Source organism: Mastacembelus armatus, chromosome 20 (assembly GCF_900324485.2).
Source record: "Mastacembelus armatus chromosome 20, fMasArm1.2, whole genome shotgun sequence".
NCBI classification, from domain to species: Eukaryota; Metazoa; Chordata; class Actinopteri; order Synbranchiformes; family Mastacembelidae; genus Mastacembelus; species Mastacembelus armatus.
The window spans coordinates 6,833,508-6,858,100 of NC_046652.1; the positions used below are offsets into that span (position 1 = coordinate 6,833,508).

The 24,593-nt window shown below is 38.7% G+C and overlaps 2 protein-coding genes across 2 annotated transcripts; both read left to right on the top strand.

Moving 5' to 3' along the window:
* The first annotated feature begins 2,648 nt into the window (after nucleotides 1-2,648).
* Nucleotides 2,649-19,598, top strand: trpa1b (transient receptor potential cation channel, subfamily A, member 1b). The gene is made up of 28 exons (XM_026292328.1): nucleotides 2,649-2,701; nucleotides 4,526-4,650; nucleotides 5,040-5,202; nucleotides 5,385-5,560; nucleotides 6,256-6,363; nucleotides 6,553-6,661; nucleotides 7,269-7,414; nucleotides 8,158-8,294; nucleotides 8,624-8,672; nucleotides 9,675-9,774; nucleotides 9,862-9,962; nucleotides 10,349-10,524; nucleotides 13,095-13,259; nucleotides 13,407-13,521; nucleotides 13,708-13,874; nucleotides 14,130-14,220; nucleotides 14,376-14,435; nucleotides 14,526-14,618; nucleotides 15,671-15,741; nucleotides 16,361-16,517; nucleotides 16,681-16,770; nucleotides 17,087-17,256; nucleotides 17,358-17,487; nucleotides 17,775-17,957; nucleotides 18,189-18,257; nucleotides 18,423-18,524; nucleotides 18,599-18,717; nucleotides 19,363-19,598. Exons 2-28 carry the CDS (start codon nucleotides 4,555-4,557, stop codon nucleotides 19,574-19,576), a joined length of 3,357 nt encoding a protein of 1,118 aa, XP_026148113.1. The 5' UTR covers nucleotides 2,649-2,701; nucleotides 4,526-4,554; the 3' UTR covers nucleotides 19,577-19,598.
* Nucleotides 19,599-23,277: 3,679 nt separating this feature from the next.
* Nucleotides 23,278-23,959, top strand: msc (musculin (activated B-cell factor-1)). Its single transcript, XM_026292598.1, has 2 exons — nucleotides 23,278-23,700; nucleotides 23,879-23,959. Exons 1-2 carry the CDS (start codon nucleotides 23,278-23,280, stop codon nucleotides 23,957-23,959), a joined length of 504 nt encoding a protein of 167 aa, XP_026148383.1.
* Nucleotides 23,960-24,593: the final 634 nt, after the last annotated feature.

Genomic DNA, 24,593 nt, shown 5'->3' on the forward strand with positions numbered 1-24,593 from the left:
AGTGGCTTGAAAATAGCAGGGCTGCCTAGAAAGTGTGACTACTCTTCAACAACCATTCAACAGCCATTTTTCATGTGTCGCATACAAATCCAATCTCCTTGTGCATTTGGTTGAGGCCTGGTCACTGTGAAGGTCATGGCATATGATTCACATCATTTTCATGCTCATCAAACCATTCAATGACCCCTCATGCCCTTTGCATGGGGAACTGTCATCCTGGAAGAGACCGATCCCACCAGGATAAAAACAGTTCATCATATGATAAAGGTGGTCACTCAGAACAAGCTTATTTTCATTTTCAGTGACTCTTCCCTCTAAATGAACAAGTAGACCCAAAACATATCAGCAAAGTGCCCAGACCCACATAACGGCCACCAGATCCCCTCACTGCATTCATGTTTTCCTTTAATTTGTCAAATGTGTGTGTGCCTACAGTCAAAACTATGATCAGCTGTTTATTTTTCCATAAGGTACATGAAAAGGCCAAAGAACTAACACACTTAATAGAATAAAAATAGAATGGATATAGAATATACAAATGGTCTTTGGTCAGGAAATATAAAATGATTTGACCATGACTTACAGATGTAGATCACAAAAAACAAATATGCAATTGCATGTTTCGTAGCAACTGTTTTAGTTATTTCCAATATTTTATAGTATCTTATTAAAATTTTATTTTTACAAAATTGCAAAGCATTTTTTTTCTTTACCTGATACTAGCTTAACTTAGCATTGACTGTCAGTTCATGTTGCTTTAAGACGATTAACTAAACAGTTACTGAAACAAATCAAGTTCAACACATTATTAAACTTCTATATGTCACTCCCTGTTGCTTTTTTGGTGCATTTGTGATTATAACATCCATCCACAATTACATTTTGACTAGTCAAAAGTTGATATCTAGAGATATCTTCAATGGACATTTGCCTAGTCATAATTACAATTAAAGATATCTGTAATTTGACACATTTAAGAGATATCTTAAATATCTTTTTGGATATCCAAAACTAAGAAATTACTAGTCACAACTGAATTGTAGATATCTGAAATGTGAATTCGGACTAGTCAAAAATGCATTGTATTTATTTTAAATGTGACTTTAAGCAGCAGCTGGAGTAGAGGCTATTTGTTGTGCGAGTTAGCAATAAACGTCAAACAGACATATGTCAATAAATACAGCTGCTCTATGTCCAATGTGCTTTAAGCTTTAATATTTATTTGTATGAGAAACAATTGTCTGTCCATCCTTCTGTGGCCACAATAATCTGCAAAGGGAGGTAGCTTAAATGGTTTTCACTGGTGACACCGACATCAGTCTGTAACTTAGGGGACAACGTATATTTTGCACAAAATGTTGGCCATGAACTTTGTTTCCTACACAGTTTAATGTCCTAGTTTTCTCATTTACCTTCATTTTCTTGAAATATCCAAGGAGACCAGACTGGACGTTCCCACTGAAATGACTCATACTTCGTCACTGTCATGTCTACACCTTCCTCCCGCTCCGTCCTTCATGTGCGCCACTAAAGTACTGCCCCTCTTTCAGACGCAGTAATTAGTTCCGCTTCGCTCCAAAATAGAGCTAACCTAGCGTTAGTGCCAACCTTTGGCAGGACCGAATATGCTCGGGGCAAAGCTCAAAATATGATTATGCCCAATGACGCCATTGCTACCTTTCACATAATCTAAAATTTCAAGTTTTGTGAATATTTAAAGCATTTTTTCATTATGCTTTATAAAAAGCCGCTAACTTTGTGCCTTTGCTCTCCTATAGTTTGTCCTCTGGGAAGAGGTTTCTTCTCTTAAAGGGAGTTTTGGGTTGGGTTTCTATGTAAAGTGCCTTGAGGTGATTTTATTGTGATTTGGTGCTATAGAAATAAAACAGAACTTAATTGTATTGAGTTGAATTAAAATATACTGCTTTGTTAAAGGTATTTTTAAATTGTTGTGCTTCCTGTTTTGTATTTTGTGAAACTCCTTTGTGTTTTCTGAAATGCTGTGTTTTGTACTTCATCTACTTCACGTTCACATTACTGTGTAAAAGTTTAAAAAAACAACCTAAAATTCTAAACAAGACTTTATGGATAATTTTGCTGTTCTTCTAGTTGGAGTTTATTTAGCAGGATAATGTTATAATTATGTATTTTGTCAGTAGATATTAGAATAAACTTATTGAAGTACCCAAAGTCTGAGTTGAGCTCATGGTCTTTATAAATGAAGGAAGAAAAGAAGAAATGTCTGGTGCTGTATTTACTGCTGTCATGTTCAGTTTGAATTCAAGTCTCACACTCTAATATGAAAGGATGTTTCTGATACACCTTTTCTTCTTCTGTTTAGTTTATTGTTAGTAAGACGGTTTGTCCATTTCTTTCCCATAGAAGCAAATCTCCTTGCTTCAAGCCCTTACAGTATCAAACATCCAGGCACATTAACTAAAACGTATTGTTAGAGAGGCAGTTGCATCATGTTTGCTGCATAATGTGTTGTTGCCGGTCAGATTTCCTCTCACATTACAACATGGGCTTGTCTTCTCTGTGAAAACATCATGAGAGTCATTTGGTCACAAGGGGCAGCGTCTTGCCCGCATTAGGAGATAGACTGGGAAATAGCTCACTCCCCACACTATTTAAAACCCTGTTGTAGTGATGAAGAGAGCATCCACCTTGTTCATCTCAACAGTGGCATCACACATATACAGTAAGTACACTGTCTTCAACTTTGTCTTAATTGATGACTATGAGGATAAATGACAATTTTAATATTTAGGATGCTGACAATGTTTCTTACTGGAAAATATGTTTTTATGAGGTGTTTAACTTAAAATATCTGCTTGATCAAAATACGTGCTGTATTTTGATTTTATTTAATGTAGTTCATTGTGCATAGTGTAATATACACAGTACAGCATAAAATGCACCCATTAAAATATGTTCCACTTTAATCAGTCATCATTTATTTAACTTGCAATCAGTTTGGTTTTATGTTCCATGTTTATTATGATCATAACTGAGTAGTTCAATAGACCACATTAAATTTGTTTTTTATTTATTTTGCTGCCAAAAAAAATTTGACTGGTCATTATTTTATTATTTTTTTAAAGTATCCTACTGTGTATTCTTTAATGTAGGGCTAAACTGGGAAAGCAAAGTCCGTGTATGCAAGGATGTCACTGTAAAATGCATTTATATCTACTAGTTGTTTTTCAGTTGTTTGGGAAATGTGTTTACTCTTGCCCATTAGTGCACTTCCTGTACATTTGGCTTTTGCAAACAGATGAGTGGCAGGCTGAATTACAAAAACCAATGACACCAATGATGCTGGGAAATGTTTTGTAGAAAGACAGACAGTGGGTCATTATTACAATCAAGTTAGAAAACAGAGGCTCCACTGTCAAATTTGTACTATAATGTGAAGTTCTTTGTGAACTACAGAGGATATGAAGTAAGTTATGACCAGTGCAGCAGAGACATTCATTGTAAGCCATCATGTATTATTTTATACTGTGGTCAGGACTTAAGTGCGTGTATGATCCAAGTATAAGAAGTACTAAAATATTGATGGATCCTAATGGAAACCTTTTCTCAGGTGGAGATGTTTGGTAATATTACAAAAAATAGTGCAACTACATGATATTGCTTCTCCTCAACAGAAATGCTTCACCTGTAACAATAATCATTATGTGTAGCTAACATATTACAAATGTAAACACGGTAAATCCTTATGCAGTCACCTGAAGCACTTACCCTTTTATTAGGAGCTACATGTTCACTTTAAGATGATTTTTTATTTACTGGTCAGACTGACTAAACTGCAGAGCAGCCATAGTAACCACAGCTCAAATAACTAAAGTTAATTATTAATCTCTCATCTGGAGAAAATCAGTTTGCTCACACAAAGAAGTACAGGAGCAAGTGCTTATAAGACCTCTATCCAGGTGAAGTGACCCATTCAATGTTGCCTTAATGTTTGCTCAAATTATGTATTATACATATTTATGTTATATATTAAATCGAAAGAGTAACAGGAACAAAATACACACAATTTTCTCAAAGTGGCTTTGAGCCACACAGGCTAACATCTTGTTTTGGTTTTAATCCTGAGAAACAACTTTTCACAGCGTACACCTGGTCATGGGGATCCCACTCAGGAGTTTACATAATACATTTTACAGTTTGATCTAAGTGGGGGTTTCATAAAATTATAAGGTCTTTCTCAATCTTGCTAACCCATGATCACTCATGGGGCAGACTTAAAAAACCTGCCCACAAAATGTAGAGAGCAATTGCTTCCCTCAACAAAAGGGATTCAACCTGTAGAACTTTATAAATCTGAATGCCCTTTAGTGTAAAGTCATATCCCCTTATAATGGGAAGAGGCTCTGAGATGTTTTCTGTTCTTCTAGCTTGTAAAACAGGGTTTACTGTATGTACATGGTTTATGACTTTATTAAACCTGTGGACTTATTCTCTCTTGACGTAAATAGATATGTGCTTATATATATGTGTATGTGGTTATGTCTAGACACGTGCCATTGCCGTGTCTGTTAAATAATGAATTTCAGCAGTGCGGCGGCCCGACAGAGCAGCTGTTATTCATATGTAATAGAGGATGATGATTCAGCTGTGCCACGCATAAATGTATTTGAGGTAAGGCTTACTTTAAACCTTATAAGAATACACAAATTCATACAAATATCCAAAATACAAATATAAAAAATGTATTTTGCATGGACAAGTTGAACAAAACAAAGATCATAAAAATTATTGTGAAGATCTGAGTCTGATTGAGACCTGACAACATTATTATATCAATGTTATGTGAGTTACAGTATTTAATTCATATTACAGTTTAGATTACAGTGGCCTGTTGCCTGAAAATGTACCATTCCATCAAAAACCACATGACGCTAATTGTTAATGTCTATCAGCTTCCCCAATAGTTATTCCTGCCCTCATGTAATCTGTGGTGAAAATCAAACTCTACATTGATAGACATCTCTGCTTCACTCCACACTGCATTCTGTGTCACCATTTAGTTGGCTGAGAAGGGTGACCTGGCTCTCCTGGAGAACCTGGTGAGGAAGAGCCCAGAGGTCCTGAAAGAGAAAGATGAATGTGGAGCCAGTCCCCTTCATCATGCTGCTGCAGGGGGGCATGTCACCCTCATCCAATTTATCACTACTGTGATAGACTCACAGGGTAAGTGTGTCTCTGTCATCGATCATAAGCTGCATTGCAGTACAGGCAAAATATGTGGGATTCACCATAATTCTTAACGACACTGGAATAGTGTGACTGACTTTTCTTTAAATGTATCTGGTGCAGTACATGTAAAAGGTGTTTGCATTGGTGTGTGTGTATGTTTTTGTATCCTCTCTCAGTGCTGAACAGCTGTGATGAGCAGGGCAACGTGCCCCTACACTGGGCAGTGGAGAGCAACAAGGCAGAGAGCTGTAGGGCTCTTTTGGACCTGGGAGCTGACCCCAACATCCTGAACATGGCCCTCTTGTCCCCTCTGCACTTGGCTGTCAACTTTGGACACAACAACCTGATTGAGGCGAGGAAGCTGAAATTGCCCAGTCGAAATAATATCTTAAATGGAGTATATGTTATCATGTGGTGATAACAAGGTCATTGCAGATTTATTTATGCACAAATAGTGCACTTATGCTGCTTAATGCTATGATTCTGAGGATATGGAATTACTTTTCAATGCTGCAATGGAATATTGACTTGAGATGTTTTTCTTTTAAAGGACTATGCAAAACCTTTTTGGTGAGAGGTTGGGTCAAAAAAGGTGGTGGGGGGAGATGTTTATTGTTTCTGAAGAAAGGGTAGTTTTAAGACTGGAGAAAGCACAAGAGAGCTTTTTATTTTGTGTTTTCTCCAATTTTTTGTTTACGTCATATTGTATATCTTCATATAGTACCTTGCAGAATAACTTTACATTATAATATTGTTGGATTTCACTTTTTTACTTCTGAATTATGTTTTCAAATCAAGCATGGGTCACCCTGTGTAGTTTTAGACCTATTTGATTTTCTATGTACAAGAGAGTTTGTATGATTAAAGCTTTATATTATCATGTTTATGCCCAGTAAACTTGTCACTTTGCACAACTGACATCTGTTTACATATCTGACAAAATCTGAGACTCCAGGGTGTGAGACTCCAACAGATACTGTTGCAGGATGCATGCATAAAGGACAGGAGGGATCACATTGTTATATGTTTTCCATCTGCTTCCAACAGGTCCTGTTGTCCTACAGTTCTACAGACTGTAATCTGGAGGGAGACCTTGGGAACAACCCGATGATACTGGCCTGCTCCATCAATAACTGCGAGGCACTTAGCATATTGGTAGGTACAAGGCTTTCTGACATACATATTCCTTAACTCATAGTGTGTGCCTGCAGCAGCCTGTAGAAGATGTTCATATATACAGGTTGGGTTATGTAGCTATATATTAAGCTGAGACCCAGCCCACTACAACCTATTGCTATTGTCTGCCTTTGTCTTTCTTTTCATTCGTTCTCCTATTTGTCAAAGATAAAGCATGGAGCGCGGCTCTGCCAACAGAACAAGCTCGGCCATTTTCCCATTCATGCAGCTGCCTTTGCAGGTGCAAAGAAAGCCATGGAAGTTATCCTGAAGGCCGGTATGTGGAAAGGAATAATTTGTCATCACAAACTGAAATGCTGACAATAATGAAAAATGTTTTACAAGGTCAAACGGTATATAAAGCTGATACATAACAACAGGCGTGACTTCAGCCTGCAGAGACATTTTGCAGAAAAATGTTCATGCTACTTTGTACACAACCAAGATGCCACAGATTGACAGTGTGTTTAACCAAAGTGGGAGGTCTGCTTAGTGTGGTGCTGGAGAAAAGTTTAGTCTGAGCACAAAATATTTATCGTCTTTCTGTGATTGCTCAGAAAGGGAACTGATGAGTATTCACATTCTTGTTCTGTTACACACAGCCCACCATGAATGGACTTATTGCTGACTATTTTACTCCAATATAGAAACACACACACACACACACACGCGCGCGCACGCACACACACACACACACACACACACACACACACACACACACACACACGCACACATTTACACACAAAGAACTTAAATATTAAGGTCAATGAAGGGAGTTATGAGATGGAGGCCCAGCAAATGAAACCAACTGTATTATAAGACTTACATGAATCCAGTATATTATTTACAATTAAGACGCAATTAATTGAACTCTCTGCTGACAGGGGAGGAGCTTGGTCATTCAGTTGTCTCCCACATCAACTTCTTAGACAAGACCAAGTGCAGTCCCCTCCACCTGGCTGTTCGTGGAGGGAATTTTGAAACCATTCGCCTTTGCATTGCTACTGGGGCAAAAGTTGACCAGCAACAGGTACTGACAGCATAAAACAAACGACTGCATGCAAATCTCTACAAAACTTCACAGTGGCTTCAAGTGCAAACATTTATTTGGTTGTCAAAGCGCTGGCTGTTTTTCATACTACCTCACTTGGTCATGAACATATTAACACCTGGAGCGCTACAAATAATAATTCCTGCATTTTATCTTGTGTCTTGTCCAGCTCATGCTTTGTCAGATTTGCATAGTTTTAAAATCTAAATCTTATTTGCCTACACCTGTGAAGTACTTCTCTATCAAAAGATCTCAATCACTGTGCTGTTGGAGCATGTCTGTCTCATCACACCCATTTGGGAGTGATCATTATGTCTAGCCCAGTGCTAGTGGGTATAGCTACAGCAGGAATAGTGAGTACAGTAATAGCTTTGGTTGACTAAATTGATACAAATTACTCCCACTTAAACCGTGTAGCTGAGTAGAGCAATCATTGGCCTCCTTCTGCCAGTCCTTGTTATCTCATTAGGATTGTGTTACAGCCCCTAGTGTTCACCCAGCAAGTCTGTGAGATACTGCCCTAATGTTACACTGGGGAAGTAAGCAATATGTATATGTTTAAGGGAGTACCTGTGTGCATGTTAATTTTTGTTTATGATATGTTCTGCTCTGTCTAACTTAGTGTTTCATTGTTGAGCCTGTATGAAAAAGTCATTGTCATGGCTTAAGAGATTGTATATTATATTATTTATTATTCAGAATGTACCCATGTTGCTCTACAGAATGACAGGTCCACACCGCTTCATTTGGCCTGCACCCAGGGTGCTACTGAGGTAGTTAAATTGATGCTGTCCTCCTTTGACCAAGTGGAAGACATAATCAACCTAACTGATGGGGCACATCAGACCCCTCTACACAGGTGGGCTTCCCATTGCCTTCATCTTAATACTGACAATTTAGTCATCATCTCACGTAACTCTGAAATGTGGTCCCTGCAGATCCACAAACTGTCTCCTTAGTCCTCTTTTGAACAGATATACTGTGTTATTTGGAAGCTTTAGAGGTGCATGCGGGTAACTGTTCAACACTTATTTTCTAGCAGGTGTTTAACCGCAGCATCATATTTGATGTACATAAATGATGTTTTAAAATTGCCCTTATTTGATATCTAGCAGTTTTAGTAAGACCTTGACTCGTAAAACCGAGTGTTGTGTGGCTGGCGTTCAACAACTGTGTTTACTTTTCCAGGGCTACAATATTTGACCACACAGAGCTGGCAGAGTACCTCATTTCTTTGGTAAATAAAGCACACACAAATCGACATAAACACAACCTACCCCTGATATGCACAGGACATTATCAACTATCAGGGACAGTGTTATTAATCTCTTGCCTAAAGTGCAAGAAACTGCATCAAATTTGGAAAAAGGGCCAAACAAGCGTGAAATTTGTTAAAAGGGCAAATAAGCAACTTTTGCATTTGTGATGAGGACTTCTTTTACTGCTCCTTAGTGATTTGGTCATTCTTGCAATTTATAATAGCTGTTCTCATTTCCACCATGCAACAATATGAGTGTTTTAAACACAACTCTTAGCTCAGTGAAGGTTACCCGGTCCTTGCAGACCATCTGTCACCATCTGATGCACACTGTACACCAGTTAAACAGAACTGTGTTGCTAAGAAAAAGCTTGTGTCCGTGTTTATTCCTTGTACAATCATTCTGTTAGCAAAGACTGCAACAGGAAATGTACATACTGAGCATGTTTGATTTGAAGCTATGAAATGGTCTACAGTCTACAGTCCTGACATCACCTTTCACCACAGACCAGAAAAGGGCAGAAAGTTTTGTGTACAGCATGCGCCATCTGTCCTTAGACCTTTGAATCAGATTAAAAAAACATGACATCAATTATTTAAATAGGATTATTTTGAGTAGTAATATGATAACAACATATTTGCCATCTTTCCTATTTCCCTTGTTAATTTGAATGGCAGCTAAAATTATCCTCTAAACCAATGCACGATACTTTTGCATATGGAAAAATCCAATGCTCGACAGAGCTGCGATGCCTAGTTTGGTGAGAAGCTATTTTTGGTCAGTTTTGGCACTATCATATGGAACACCAACATAAAATAATTTCCAAATCCATTTAATTTCAGTGAAGCACTGAACATAATCTTATGTTAATAAGATTATTACAAATATTAATATTACAAATACAGTCTCATTTGTTTGCAGTAGTTATAGCAATATGTGTTCAAATGAAGGCGTTAGATTTTAGTGTATTCTCTCCTCAGGGTGCAGATCTGAACAGCACTGACTGTAAAGGAAACTCTCCCTTGTTGCTGGCAACGACTTGTGGAGCATGGAGAACTGTGGCTCTGCTACTGTCAAAAGGTGAGCACTTCAAAACTCACAAGAAATGCTCAAAGTGTATAATTTATAAGTGTACATCATAACACAGTATCTATTGCAAACCTTCAGGGGCAAATGTAAATGTGAAGGACAGAAGTGGTTGTAACTTCCTCCACCTGGCCATTCTGCAGCCCAAGGGACTGAAGAATCTCTCAGAAGAAGTATTGCAGGTACCTTCAATCAGCCGTAGCTCATTGCACACTACAAAAATGTCATTAATAGTTTGGAATCTAATAATGTACAGTAACTGTCCATGATCAATACTACATGCATTCAAGGTAAGCTGATTAAATCACTCTCACTAAGTTAAATGATCATCTAAAATGCTGTAACCTATAGCTATGTGCTTTCACCACAGACCAGGTGCTTTGGAATGGAAGGCTGAGTTATGTAGGATGTCTCTGTAGTGGTGTGCAATTGTTACCATACTATATTATCATTTATATAATTTTGTGCCTCTCTCGCGCAGTACACTGAAGTATTTTGCATTTGTGCATTGTTACTGCAGAATGTATAATTTATCAGTACAATGTGCTTATAATGTGTTTAACTTTAGCATAACAACGTGAAAGCACTGCTGAACTGTGAAGACCATGAAGGGTGCACCCCACTCCACTACGGTTGCAGACTGGGTATCCATGACTCAGTGAAGAACATGCTGGGCCTCTCGGGGCAGGTTGGCCTCGCATGCAAGTCGAGGGACAAGAAGTCTGCCCTGCACTTTGCTGCTCAGTGAGTTTAATTAGTCCTTGAGGGAATAACTTTCCATACCATTGAGCTAAACAGCACTGATTTTACCTCATCTTCACTCAAAGTTACTCAAAGTTTGCAAATTTGATCAAGGAAGTGCCAGCAATGTCAAAGTTGACACTAACCAGTGTTGGATCAGTTAATATACTCCATTCTTTATTTTTTCTCTTATAGTATTTTAAAATGAATTAACTTTGTGATGGATCCCATAATATACCTGTTAAAAGTTTTGATATATAGTTTAATTCATATGACATTTCCCTATTAATACACAACACATTATAACAATCATACAAAACACATCTCAGGATTCAGAGTTCACTTAGAACTACACTTAGACAGCAGGATTCAGGAAGTCAGCCTCAAGGGAACTTGGAAACAATGCCAGTCAGTGACCACACAAATGATGTTGGGAGATACAGTGCCTCGACCAGCAGTGTGAGGGCCCTGTGTGTGTGAGAGATGACTGGCGCAGCTGAAAGAACTGGTGGAGGGGGTTCAAGGCATTGTTGCTACAGTTGCAGGGATGGGGGTGCCTCTGTCTAGGCTGGAAAGTACAGCAGTCTCACCATCACCACAGGGGGGAGGGTGCCGTGACATGTACCAAAACGTCTCCACTTCCACTATTACCAGTGTAGACAATGAATAGCAGAATTCTTCAGCCTGTTACAATATAAATATGTGCATTAATCAATGATACCATAAGTAAACATCATTAATCCAAAAAAAGTTATTCAGAAGATTTTTACTTCCTGAAACCAAGACTTTTATGTCTGTAATGTGTCAGGATCCATTTCTCTGGACTTCCTGTTATTTTATTTTGAAGGATCCTGACAGGAACTGGTTTTTGATTATTTCAGTTTCTTTATGTTGACCTAATTAGTTGATTATTTTCACCTGTTTCTTGTTTTGTGCCCGGTCTTTATATACCTTGGTTGTTTCTTGTTTTAGTTGCCGGGTTGTCTGTTATGTATTCTTTTGAGTGCTGCCAAGACAGTGTTTTGAGCGGACTACCTTTTGTTCTCCCAGAGTTAAGTATTTTGTCTCTTTTGGTCTTTGTTAGTTTTCTGGTCCTTTTCCCATGTCCTCTGTTCATGTGTCTTAGTCTCGTTTCATGTTTTATGCCCTTGTTGTTTCCATGCCTTGATTCCCCGTATTCATGCTCTCGCTTCCCGTGTGTCTGGTGCGTCTCCTTAAATGTGTGTGACCCAGACCCTTCATGCCCTGTTACCCTTGTGTCCATGTTCCTGCTCCCTGTGTAGTCTGATGCGTCTCCCCAGTTGTGTGTGTGACCCAGACTACCTCATGTTGTAATTCCCTTAGTGTTCATGTTTCTTGTGTGGTCTGGTGCGTCTCCCAAGGTGTGTGTGTGTGTGACCCAGATCCCTTCATGCTTGATCCCCTGTCCACGTTCATGTTTCCTGTGTGGTCTGGTGCGTCTCCCTAATTGTGTGTGTGTGACCCAGACCTTCATGCCCCGACCCCGTCTTTCATGTTCAAGCGTTTGTGTGTGAGATCTGGTGCGTCTCCCTAATTGTGTGTGTGTGACCCAGACCTTCATGCCCTGACTCCCCGTCTCTCATGTTCAAGTGTCTGTGTGATCTGGTGCGTCTCCCAAGTGTGTGTGACCCAGACTCCTCTGGCCTTGTTCCCTCGTGTCCTTGTCCTATGTTCATGTTTTGTCCTTGCTACCCTGCCTAGACCTATCCCCTTTTGCCTTGAGTTTTGTTCTTGTTTTTCCTAGTCCTGTTAATAAAGTCTTGTGTTGAACATTAGGTACCAGTGTGGGCGCTTCCTTGGTCCGAACTTTATGCCATAGTTTCCCGAACCCTGACATAATGCAACAACAGATTACCATAAATAATGTAATAGAACAGTTAACTCAGTGCTCAGTTATTTTAATTATGTGAGTAATGCCTGTACTCAGAAAGCCTTTGAAGATAAATTGCTGTGACATACCTGTTTTATATTGGCCCAGAGGAGTTGACACAAGAATAGAATTCAGTTAACGAGGCACATGTTAAAAAATGTTATTAATAGTGTGAAATGAGTGGACATTCAACATTATTGCTATTGATTTTTCTATTATGTGGGTCCATTTCATTAGTGCTAGAGGGCTAATAAAGGTTATGCTATGATATCACACTTAAACTCTTGCAGACACCTCATTCCCTTTCCCCACCTGTCTCACTGAACTGACGTAAAGTGCTGCTGCTGATCTTCTTAAAAGGTTCAGAGATAAAGGAATAGTAGAGCGAGAATAGTGTGTCACTTAATGCTCATATCTCCTTGCAGTTTGTAGCATCATTAAATGTCCCCCACCCCTTTTATGTATACTTTAACTAGAGGTTCAAACCCTTTAACGGCAATCTAGAGGTGTCTTTGCACAAGAAAGTAATTCACCAAGAGGAGCCGTGCTGTAACTCTGACCTCTGGCTTTGTTGTTCTCAGGCCTTGCACAAGAAGCAGTTCTACTGAAGGGATCAACAGACAATTAACTAAATATGTTCTTCCACTACCTAATGCTTCTCCTAATCCCTTTGTCCTTTAAGGTATGGCCGCATCAATACATGTCACCGATTGCTGGAGACCATAAAAGATTCTCGTTTACTAAATGAAGGTGATGAGCGAGGCCTCACACCACTTCATTTGGCTTCAAGAGGGGGGCATACCAAGGTGGTGCAATTGCTGCTGCGCAAAGGAGCACTCTTTCACAGGTCAACCCAAACAAGTGCATTACATTACATTAAAGACACGTAATGAAAAACAACATTATGTTGAACTGTTTAACTATACTTGTAAATCTGCAGAGCTTGCAATTTGCTGTATATTAACACCTGTTTGTTGGTATGTCTTGTTTATAGTGATTACAAGGGCTTGACTTGTCTGCACCATGCTGCATCTGAAGGTTACACACAAACTATGGACATTCTCCTGTCAGCCAATCCCAAGTTAATGGATAAAACTGATGAGGATGGGGTATGACTTTCCATTATTTGAAAAAGTTCAACTTTATCCCAACCTATCAGTTCATGAATATTTACATTAGAACATTTTGATGTATTTTTCAAACACCAGGGAATTATTAACAAGTGACATTATACAGATATTCCTGTTTTTTAATGAACACAGAGGACTGTCTCTATTTACTTATTAATGTACTAGAACACTGCACTGCACTTCGCAGCAAGAGAGGGACATGTGGCTGCAGTCCGGCTCATGCTGGCTCGGGGAGCAGAGCTGGTTTTAAACAAGAATGACACATCATTTCTTCATGAATCTTTGCAAAATGGGAAAAAAGATGTGGTGAATGCTGTAATTGACAGTGACAGGTATGTTATTAATTATTCTGTCACAATAAACAGCTCAGTCTAAAACAATTTTTATATTGGTGCATCTGTTTCTGTTTTTTGCTTTAATTTTGAATCCAGAACATAGGTTTTTGTGACCATGCCATTATTTCCATTCTGGAACTAGCACTGTGGATTGCTCCCACAAATTATCTTTGTAAAATTAAAAAAACAAATGTTTCATTTCGACACATATTGTATTAGTTTTAATATTACTTTATATATTTTTTCTACCAGATGTGCTGAAGCTTTAGGACTCTTCAGACCTAACTCAAGCCAGCGATGTCCCATACTAGATATGATTGAGTTTCTGCCTGAGACCTGCAAGGTTTGTCACTGGCAAAGAAAAAGACACTGATATCAGACATCTGCGTGCACATTAGTCATCACAGCCTGTCTCTTTCTGTAGTTTACTGTTGTACACACTCAGTACAAGACTGTGTATCTTTCTCTGTCGTACTGTTTGTCTGCTTTATTCGATAGCACCTATTGGACTGCTGCATGAAGGAGTCTGATGATGACCACAATAGTCCTGACTACCATGTAATTCTGCTGCACCTTTCACACTGAAAATGTCAACACTCAAAATTATCTCTGACATTGTATATTAACAATCATTCTTATGTGATGTAGATTGAATATGATTTCGAATGGCTCGAAGCTCCCCTTACAGTGAAGAAGTTAAATGACAAGACCTTGAAGTATAAGCCACTAGCTGCCCTCAATGTAAGTAACTATTTTGGGAATATAAATTCAGTGCAGTAGAATGCAAATAATCTACTTCTCCATGACTGATAAGTAGGAAAGCTTTATTGTGCTCACGTATCATACTGAGGCTCTGCAGACGTAACCACTCACCTTCATGTACCTAAGAGCTCAAATTTTGCATCAGAGTGAGGATAAGCCTACATGTACTTTTCCATTAGACACTTTTTCCCATCCACCTTTCTGCAGTGCCAGCGACAATTACATAATCAAGGTTTGAACCATGGTCATATGAGATATTACTTTCTCAATGCTGGTTAGTGAGGTGCAAATGCTTGGCTTTCTCAAGCCCTGTCCCAGTGTTACACCTACTAACAGCTGAGAACCAAATTGAAGATCACACTTCAGCAAAATATTGCTTCAGATTTTCTAATTAATTTCTTGAAAACTTACAAAAGAACAGATTCCCTCTGTTCTACAAATGACCCTCTGTTTTTGCCTCTGCAGAGGTATAGGAGCAACAGGTTTGCAGTCTTTAGTGTGGAAAAAGGTGGGAGTAAGCAGTGAAATCAGGCTACTACTCTCCTCATGTCAACACCACCATCTGTTGGATATACATATTTATGGACAAGCTGCTAAATGTGTTTGGAGTGCCAGTATTTCTCCCATTGTTTTTGGCTGTGTTAGTGGTCAGTATTTCTTATCATGCATTGCAGAAAATGTGACTGGGGAAAATTGCATAGGAAGTGTAGTCAGCTTCATAATGCCTATTCATTTCCCATTGTCATTTGTGACATATAGTGACATATATATATATATATGTCAGTCCTCGTCATATATAGATATATATATCTATCTATATCTATATACAGATAGATATATATACCACTTATTTTTGCAATAGCAATAGTAATATTTTTTAACAAACAAAACAAACAAATGATAGAAGAAACACTGCAATAATAATGTGCACGTACTTTAGAATATTATAGTTTTTCACTATCATGTTGTTGTTTACTCTTCGTAGACAATGTGCCATTAAAAACAGATTTTTATCCCCTGTTATTCTGCAGGCGATGGTACAGTACAACCGCATTGAACTCCTTAACCACCCTGTCTGCAAAAAGTACCTGGCAATGAAGTGGTATGATATTTTTTATTCCAAAATCTTGTGATTAATGGTCAGATTGCAAATGCCGATATATATATTTGGACCTTTGGCAACATGAAAATTAGATGAGGTGCTTCCCATTTATCTTAATCTTTTCTGAGATAATTCTACAATTTGATTGTACTGATTGGACATGACTTGGAAAGGCACACACCTCTCTATAGAAAGCCTCACAGGTCCATCGACGGTTCCCATCCAACCTGACTGAGCTTGAGATGATTTGCAAAGAAAAATGGCAGAAAATCCTCCAATCCAGGTGTGGAAAGCTTGTTGTGTCATACCCAAAAATACTCAAGGCTGTAATTGCTGCCAAAGGTGCTTTAACTAAGTACTGAGTAAAGGGTCTGAATACTTATGTAAATGTGACACTTCAGTTTTTTCTTTTTAATACATTTACAGACATTTCTGTGTGTAGATAAATGAGAAAAACATGATTTTCAACAATTGCAGTATCAGGCTGCAACATAACAAAATTGAAAAAACTGAAGGGGGTTTGAAGACTTTCTGTATACTGTATTTCAATGTTTACCTTAAATCTAAGTTTTCTAACATCATAACAACTCTGTGTTTCCTTTTTTGTTTTAACCCACAGGGTTGCATATGGGAGCACAGCTCATGTGCTCAACATGTTTTTGTACCTGTTAGGCCTCCTGCCACTGACTCACCTTATAGTGACTCTCAGGCCCACCATGAACATCACCAACACAGGCGAGCACCAAATCACCATGGTGCCTATATCTTTCATAGAGGTACTAATAACAGTGGTGACTATTTTTAAAAATGTTGTGAGTTAGCTTATGTAAAATACGTGTTTCAGATAAATGTGGTCAGGATATAGCACTCTTATAAAGGGCTCAGCACAGTAAAACATATCCCTACATGAAGTAATTCTCCAATTATGTTACTTCACAGCAAAGTCTGTTCTTGTCCTTCTCTATGGTGATGGTCTTGGTCATGAACGTCTATTGCATAGCCAAGGAAGTGGTGCAGATATCACAACAGGTAAAGTGCCCTTACTGTACATACAGCATGGGCTCTAACTGTAAATCTCTTCAGTACCAGGCCTGTGTGGACACACCAGCAATCATGTGCATGAGCCCATTTATTATGTTTTCAGGGTCACAGAAAGACGACCGTCAGAATGTCACCTTCACACTTTACGTTAGTCCACTTGATTAAAACTATAACACTCCCACATCAGTTAAAATGTTGTCATGCATGATTGTTAAAGTGGCAAGGAAAAAGTAAGGAACATGTGTTAGTCAAATATCTAAATGAATCTAATCATTTTGTATTTTCTTTTCTTGTCTTTTGAAAGCGCTGGAATTACTTCAAAGATTTTTCCAACCAGTGTGACTGGTTCTCAGCCATCTTCTCTCTTCTGTTCATCATCCCTGTCATGTTCAATATGGATGGTTCTTTACATTGGCAAGCTGGGGCAGTGGCAGTTTTTAACTCCTGGGTTGGATTTCTCCTTTATCTCCAGAGGTATTGTTCACTTTGACTTTGTTCACCATTTTCCATATACCCCATAATGTCTTTTTCTTGGTGGAAAAGCCAGTAACTGGTATAATCTGCTCTCTCTTCAGGTTTGAAGGTGTCGGCATCTATGTTGTGATGTTTGGGGAGATCATGAAAACACTGGTCCGCATTGTATTGTTGTTTATGTACCTTATGTTGGCATTTGGACTGGCGTTTCATGCTCTGATGCTAAACCAGGTAGGAGAAAAAACCCAAATGGTGTAAAGACAGGAACTGCAGTGCTTCTTACAGCTCACCAATTACTCATTTCTTAATTATGTATGTTTTTGGCCTTACCTTTAGTCTTATTTTAGTCTTATTATATATTATCTGTTGTCTAATATTTAGATTGAATTAAAAAGACCACATAACCACACAAAACAATCCAAATGCTTTTCTGTGTAGAGCAAATGGTCTTGTCAAAGATGATAGTAAAATAGTATTCAGTAATAAGAGCTAACTAAGAACTTCTTTTCTGCCCTTAGAAAGAGTTTGACAGTGTGCCACTCTCAGTGATGCAGACCTTTGTGATGATGGTCGGGGAACTGAACTACCAGAATAATTTCCTTGATGCTTATCTGAACCACGAGCTTCCTTTTGGCCTCCTGACTTACCTCATTTTTGTGAACTTTGTTCTGCTCATGCCAATACTGTTGGTGAACCTTATGGTGAGCAAGTCCTGACAGCCCACACTGAATAGTGTTCTTCCAGCAACACTTTAGTCCACTTAGGTATACATTTATCATTGTAAATTACTAGGCAAATCTAGTCCAGCACTTTTGCTCTACTTCCATCCAGTCATGGACAGCACCACTTGTCACACAAAAGGTTATTAAATTGATGTACATCTGACACACAGTTAAGTTATTTGCTTTTATTTGTCTTTGGTGATAATGTAGATTGGTTTAGCAGTTGGAGATATTGCAGAAGTACAAAGAAATGCTGCACTAAAAAGAATTGCCATGCAGGTATGTGTACAAATAGTCTGTTCCTGGAGCTTCTTATATGTTTGATTTGTAAGAAATTTGGCAAATATATTTACATTAAGAATATGAGTGATGATGAACAGTGTTTATCAATACAGGACTTCTTCCCAGTGTCTAACTTCTAACAATGTGAATTTCTGACCTCAGATTGATCTTCACACTGCTCTGGAAGATAAGCTCCCATATTGGTTTATGAAACGAGTCGACAAACCCTCCATCACCATTTACCCTAATCGCAAGTGCTCCAGGGTATGCTCAGTGCCTGCTAACTTCGTAACTTAAATCACGTTGATATTTATTAATCTTGTCCGCTTTGCTTGCAGCACTATCTGAAGCAATTAATCTCAGGGGAAGAGGATACAAATGATGTCTGGAGTCGTCTGCAGGTCAAATCACAGAGCTGCACTAAGATAGAGAATGAGCTCATGAAGCAGAAGAGCAGGTAAAGCACACACAGGTACACATGGTCAGAAATGGAAGAAGTACTAGGATCCTTTAAGTAAAAGTATAAACACCACATTGTAATAATAAAAATACAATATTTTCATTTAAAAAAGTGAAGTCAAATTATAAAGAAAATGGAAATACTAAAAAAAAATGCAGCCTCCACAAACTTATACTTAAATACAGTACAATATAGTAATACATTATAGTAATACAATATAAATATACTTACCAGTAGTTACTTGCACTGCACATGGTGATGATATATTAGAGTCTGTTTTCTAATAAGTGGAATCAGAACAGTAAGCAAAGTTACCTTTGAGATTATAAACAATCCATAGAACAAATATAATCAATTTCCAAAAGGTGTATACCTCCTAAGTGGTTTGTGCACACCAATTAGTGTGTGGCAACAAAAACTTTGAAAGGCCTTTAAAGGATTTGATGTTTCTGATGCATGAGCAGCCCCTAGTGGATAGAAAGAAAGACTGAAGGACTGTGATCATGTCAAAGAAGGCTGTGACTATCAGTATCCTTTTCTATACTAAGCACATGGAACCAGTCAGAAGTATCACCCACTAATAGTCATTAATCTGCTTAAGTTACATCACAGAGCTAAATGAACTAATGCCTTGTTCTCCAGGATGAAACAGATGTCAAGCACGCTGGAGAAGCAGCACAACCTCCTGAAGCTCATTATACAGAAGATGGAGATCAACTATGAGGCTGATGAGTATGATGGCCCTGTGGACATCAAGAGCACCAAGTGGCCAAGCTTAAGTCAGACTAAGCCCCGAGGACCTGGTGCGTCTCGGTGGGTTCCACTGATAAGGGCCATTGATTCCAAAAGAAAGTAAAGAGAAGGGATAAATAAAACATCTAAACGTGGCAAGAAATACATCATTTTACAAAGCTAAGGCCAGCATGATGGTGGTTAACATCATCTCACAGCAAGAAGATTCATTCTATTTGAATCTGGGGCCTTTCTGTGTAGAGTTTGCATGTTCTCCCCATGTCTGTGTGGGTTTTCTCTGGTTACTCTGGCTTCCTCCCACAGTCCAAACACACTCAGGTTGGGGTTAACTGGTGACTCCAACTTTCCTGTAGGTGTGAATGTGAGTATGAGTGTCTGCCTGTATGTGTCAGCCCTGGGTGTAGCCCGCCTCTCACTCAATGTCACCTTGGATTGTCTCTAAACCCTCACCACCATCAGACTGTGAAAGATCAGCAGTAGATAATGAATGGATGGATGGATGGCATTGTCAGCACATACATTTATATGAAAGTATATGTAATAATAGCATATTATTATAATAGCCTTTGTTTATCTAATCAGTAAAGCTTAAGTGTATCCAGAGCTTCAATATATTGAAGAACTTAATTTAATTAAATGCTATTAATTTGTCTTCTCTAATATGTGGTTATAAAGAATGTGAATAATTAAAGCTTGAATACTGAATACTGCAGAGTAGGAAATTTAAACCCATTGTATTGGTGGTATTATTGCAAAATATTTGCTTGTCTAGCATGGTACTGTAACTTTGACCAGTTGACCAGGTCATTTTGTGATGTGTATGCAATGTAGCCATAATTTTACTACACACAAACTTTTTTTTCTCTTGTATTGGGTTTTTATGTGACGTGCGTCCTCTTTCATTTTTCAAATATTATAGTTCACTAACTATATAATTTTTTTTCTATCTTATCATTAAACGTCTTAAAACTAAATGTGTGATTTTCTATTTTTATACATAAAACCAATATATTCCTTAGGCATATTTCATTATGTTAAACAATTAATAGTTGCAATAAGAGATGAGAAAATGTAGAAAAGATGATTTCATGTAGGGTGTTATTTGCAGTATATTTAAAAAAGTAATAGAAATATTTTCCTCAATGTATACAAAGACTGCACATACATATGTACTTTTCAGGAATATGCAGTTGTAAAATTAATGTATACTGCAAACTCAGCCGTTATGTGAGATGACATTTTATTTTTTTTTATTTCATGTATTGCAGTATTCACCTAGGGTCTGTATTCTTAATTTGAGTAGCAGCATAATCATCATTCAATATCCTATTATTCTGTATTAATCATTGTAACCTGACAACAAAGGTCTGCTGACCGACAACTACCCACTGAGCTTACTAGCAGGTGGAGTATGGCCCTACCGAACCACAGGAATGGTCACAATAACGATAACAAACCACTGAACTGCGTGATAACATTCGAATCAACTACAGATGTGTGGTGTTCTATAAACCCGGCACACTGGCAATGCCTCGACACATGACATAGTTATAAAAAAAAAAACAAACTTCACAATAGCTGATAGATTATTGTCACTGATTTGTGCTCTGTCGTCTTCGCTGGTGTCACGCACCAGATTCATGTGCTGCAACCTGCTGCAGTGGCGAGCATGGAAATTAGAAGGGTTTAGGAGAGAAAGAGAGAACGGCCTCTGACATCATGTGCCTGCACCTGTCTCTTTGCTTCTCTAGCACACAGCCCCGATAGAGGTTGCGACCTCTGAAAGTCTTTGCTGATAGACAAAAGCTATCTCTCCCTTTTCAAATCATATTTATTACTGGTAGTCCTGAATTTAATTATTCCCATGGCAAATGCAATAACCATGCGACTATCAATTACAGGCATATTTTGGACAATATTTTCCACTTTTACTCAAGGAGTTGCACCTTCAGAAAGACTAATGAGTAAGGTGTTTTATGTCAGCCTGTTTCCTGTTGACAGGGAATAAAAGCAGGAGGTTGAAATATATGTCACAAAGCCAATATGTTTTTATGTTATGTAAAAAAAAAGAGGACAGTTTATCAAATGAGGAAGAAATACAACAGCAGAGTCCCTGAGCTTGCACCTTCAAAAGTGTCAGTCAGGCGTTCACCTCATTGATGGATGGAGAAGCAGGGGATGTAATGGCAGTGTGCCTGAAGCTGTAAGGATAAGCTGAGAGCAGAGATTTATCCAAGGTCCAGCTGATGTCAGGTACTGAGAAAACTGCATGGAAGTTCAGGACTCTGGGAAGCATGGGAATGTGCCCTTGGATTAAGGAGTGCTCTTGGTATAAGAGGAAAAAACTGCAGAGCAGTTCAAAATGTTAATGAAATGCATTTTGTTGCTAAAACTTTTAATTGGATCATCAATTTGTGATAAACATGAATGAAGGTTGAACACATTAGCAGCTTGATAAAATGAGATTGAAGTCATTGTGCCGGTATAAATTACACACCATCCTGGGAACTGTTGGAGTAGGCTATAGGATTTAGCCCAGTAATTCATTGCCCAGTAATGCATGGCCAGCTACTAAAATCAATCATGTATCTCAGCTGCATTTCTGAAATCTTTTGCAGAGTCTTTATATTGTCATTATAAAATCAAGATTTCACAACTTGCATTTTTAGTGTACAATATGCTTACTATGTTTGGCTGTTTATAAATATTACAGACTATAGCAGACACTCTGTCAGAGAGGTAGAGTTCAGTACGACTGCAGGATGGTACCTTAGAAAACATTCAGAGTTTGTAGTTTTGGAGATTGTTCTAAGCACCCAGTGTAATCTTAGTTTCCTCTTCTGTTCCCTCAGCCCAGAATAAATTGTGTCTTAGAAAAGAAGCAACAAATTCAAACATGCCCAGTAAAAAATCATTTGTGATACTATGGGAATGAAGATGGTGCCTCCCTGCCTCTGCCACACCCTTGTCATGCCAACGCTCCAGATGTCATGGGAACCAATAACAGCTGGGGTTGGTGCACACAGGCTCTGTGTGAAAGGCTGCTCCATCTGCAGAAACCCAATCCCTCTGTGAAACCAGAAAAGGATTAGACACGTTTGATAAGGTCCTCAAAACACTTCTATTACAATGCCCACATCTGTGAGACTGACAAACCTAGGAAATGTTCGATATATGTGAATCTGTAAGGTCTTCACCTTACTACACAGTGTAGTGCCTTGAGATGAGTCTTTGTGATTTTGTACAAAATACAGTGAACTGAGCTTAATTGACTTGAACTAAAAAAAGTTATGTCCTCCTGTAACACATGGAGGGATTACCCCCTGTTTATTATAAGCAAGAGTCATTGTGCAAGTTGATTACACCTCCCTGTAGGATCCCCAACAACAAGCTGTTCATTTCCAGGGCTTAATGCCATTATCAATTCACAGATGAGCTATCTTACTGTCTCTAACAGTTTACACTGGGAGATTGAGTTGTGGTTTTACTAAGGTCATGGTGGATTGGACAAAAAAGGGGAGGAGAAAAACTGTCCAGATGTAAAGAAGTCTATCAGACTTAAATTAGTGGAGTAGCTAAGCTTGGAAGAATGTTTCATGTTTAGAGGGAGCTGCTGTGGGACTTGACCTCATACAGTAGTTATTTCTTGTCAGGGTTTAAGATAAGCTGCATGTTGACCTGATGTGGACAGTTTAAAAAGTCTGATAGCCTGTTACCTCCAAGGGTTTTATTGTTTAGTAACTCTCATCAAGCTTTTGAGTCCCTACTGTGCCCAAGTGCCTGCAAGGCACAGGTGAAGCAGCCATGTCCACTGGCTCTGCAGGAAGCGATGCTGAGGACTATGAGACATGTCACAGAAGAACTGCAGAGCTTTTGGAAAGGACGGCGCGGAAGATTAGCTGCTGTTACCCCAGCCGGCATCTGGAGGAGCTGCTGGAGGACGAAGGTGTGGACAGCAGGGCTAAGCAGGAGCGCAGACAGTCCAAAGTACACCCGAAAGAAGCGAGACAGTTGCAGAGAAACGCGGCCAACGCCAGGGAGAGAGCGCGGATGAGAGTGCTGAGCAAAGCTTTCTCCAGACTAAAGACCAGCCTGCCCTGGGTACCAGCCGACACCAAACTCTCAAAACTGGACACGCTTCGACTCGCATCGAGCTACATATCTCACCTTAGACAGCTTCTGCAGGATGACCGCTTTGAGAACAGCTTTGCACACCCAGTCAATCTGGTATGACGCGTCAACTTTGGTTCGTTAGATTGTTTGGGGTTGTTTCAACATAGCAAGCATATGGATTTCAAAATAAAATGTTCCATAATGTAATCTTTTCAAAATTTTGATTCAGGCTGTTTGTAAAGATGATGCTGATGTTGGTACCTTTACTGATAAAACTCTTCTGCTTTAACAGACTTGGCCATTTTTGCTGACAGGGCGATCTGAGGATCAAGACATGTCATCCACTGTAAGACTTTGTGGAGCTACAGCCTAGGATCTCTCCAAGCTCTCTTCATCAAGCAGACCTAGTTCTGCTGCCAGAAGCTGAAGACATTTTAGACACAGAAAGACTCCTCTTCAGTGCACATCTGTCTGCATCTGGAACATCAGCCATCCTTAACAGTGACTGAGCTTGAAACAATATTGTGTTTTATGCATGTTTTCTAAAATCAGTATTATGGCATGTTTACACTGAGTGTAATTTTCCTGTCTTCTTTTATATATAATTTTAAATTCCTGGATAAAAGTTGCAGTTCAACACAAAATGTTATTGACTTGTGGTTTTTTGAGGTCAGTAGACAGTAGCAGCAAATGGTAAACTGAAGGACGAATGCCAGATATTAGAGAGCAGTAAAGTGTTTTTCTGTTTAGCTTCTTCGACTTTATTATTCCACAGGATCATGCAGCTCATGTTGTGTGTCAGAATTATAGCAGATCTATTTATTGTCTTTGTGATATATTTGTGCATTTAATTTCTTGCATTTCAGATGTTAGACTTTAATATTCCATTGATTTTGCCAGCATGCCATTGTGTATTTACATCAAGTCACAAATCAGGCTAAGTCCCAAATCCAAGTTTGTCCTGTGATTTGAAATGTGCAGTAAGCAGCTCCATGAAACATGATGTT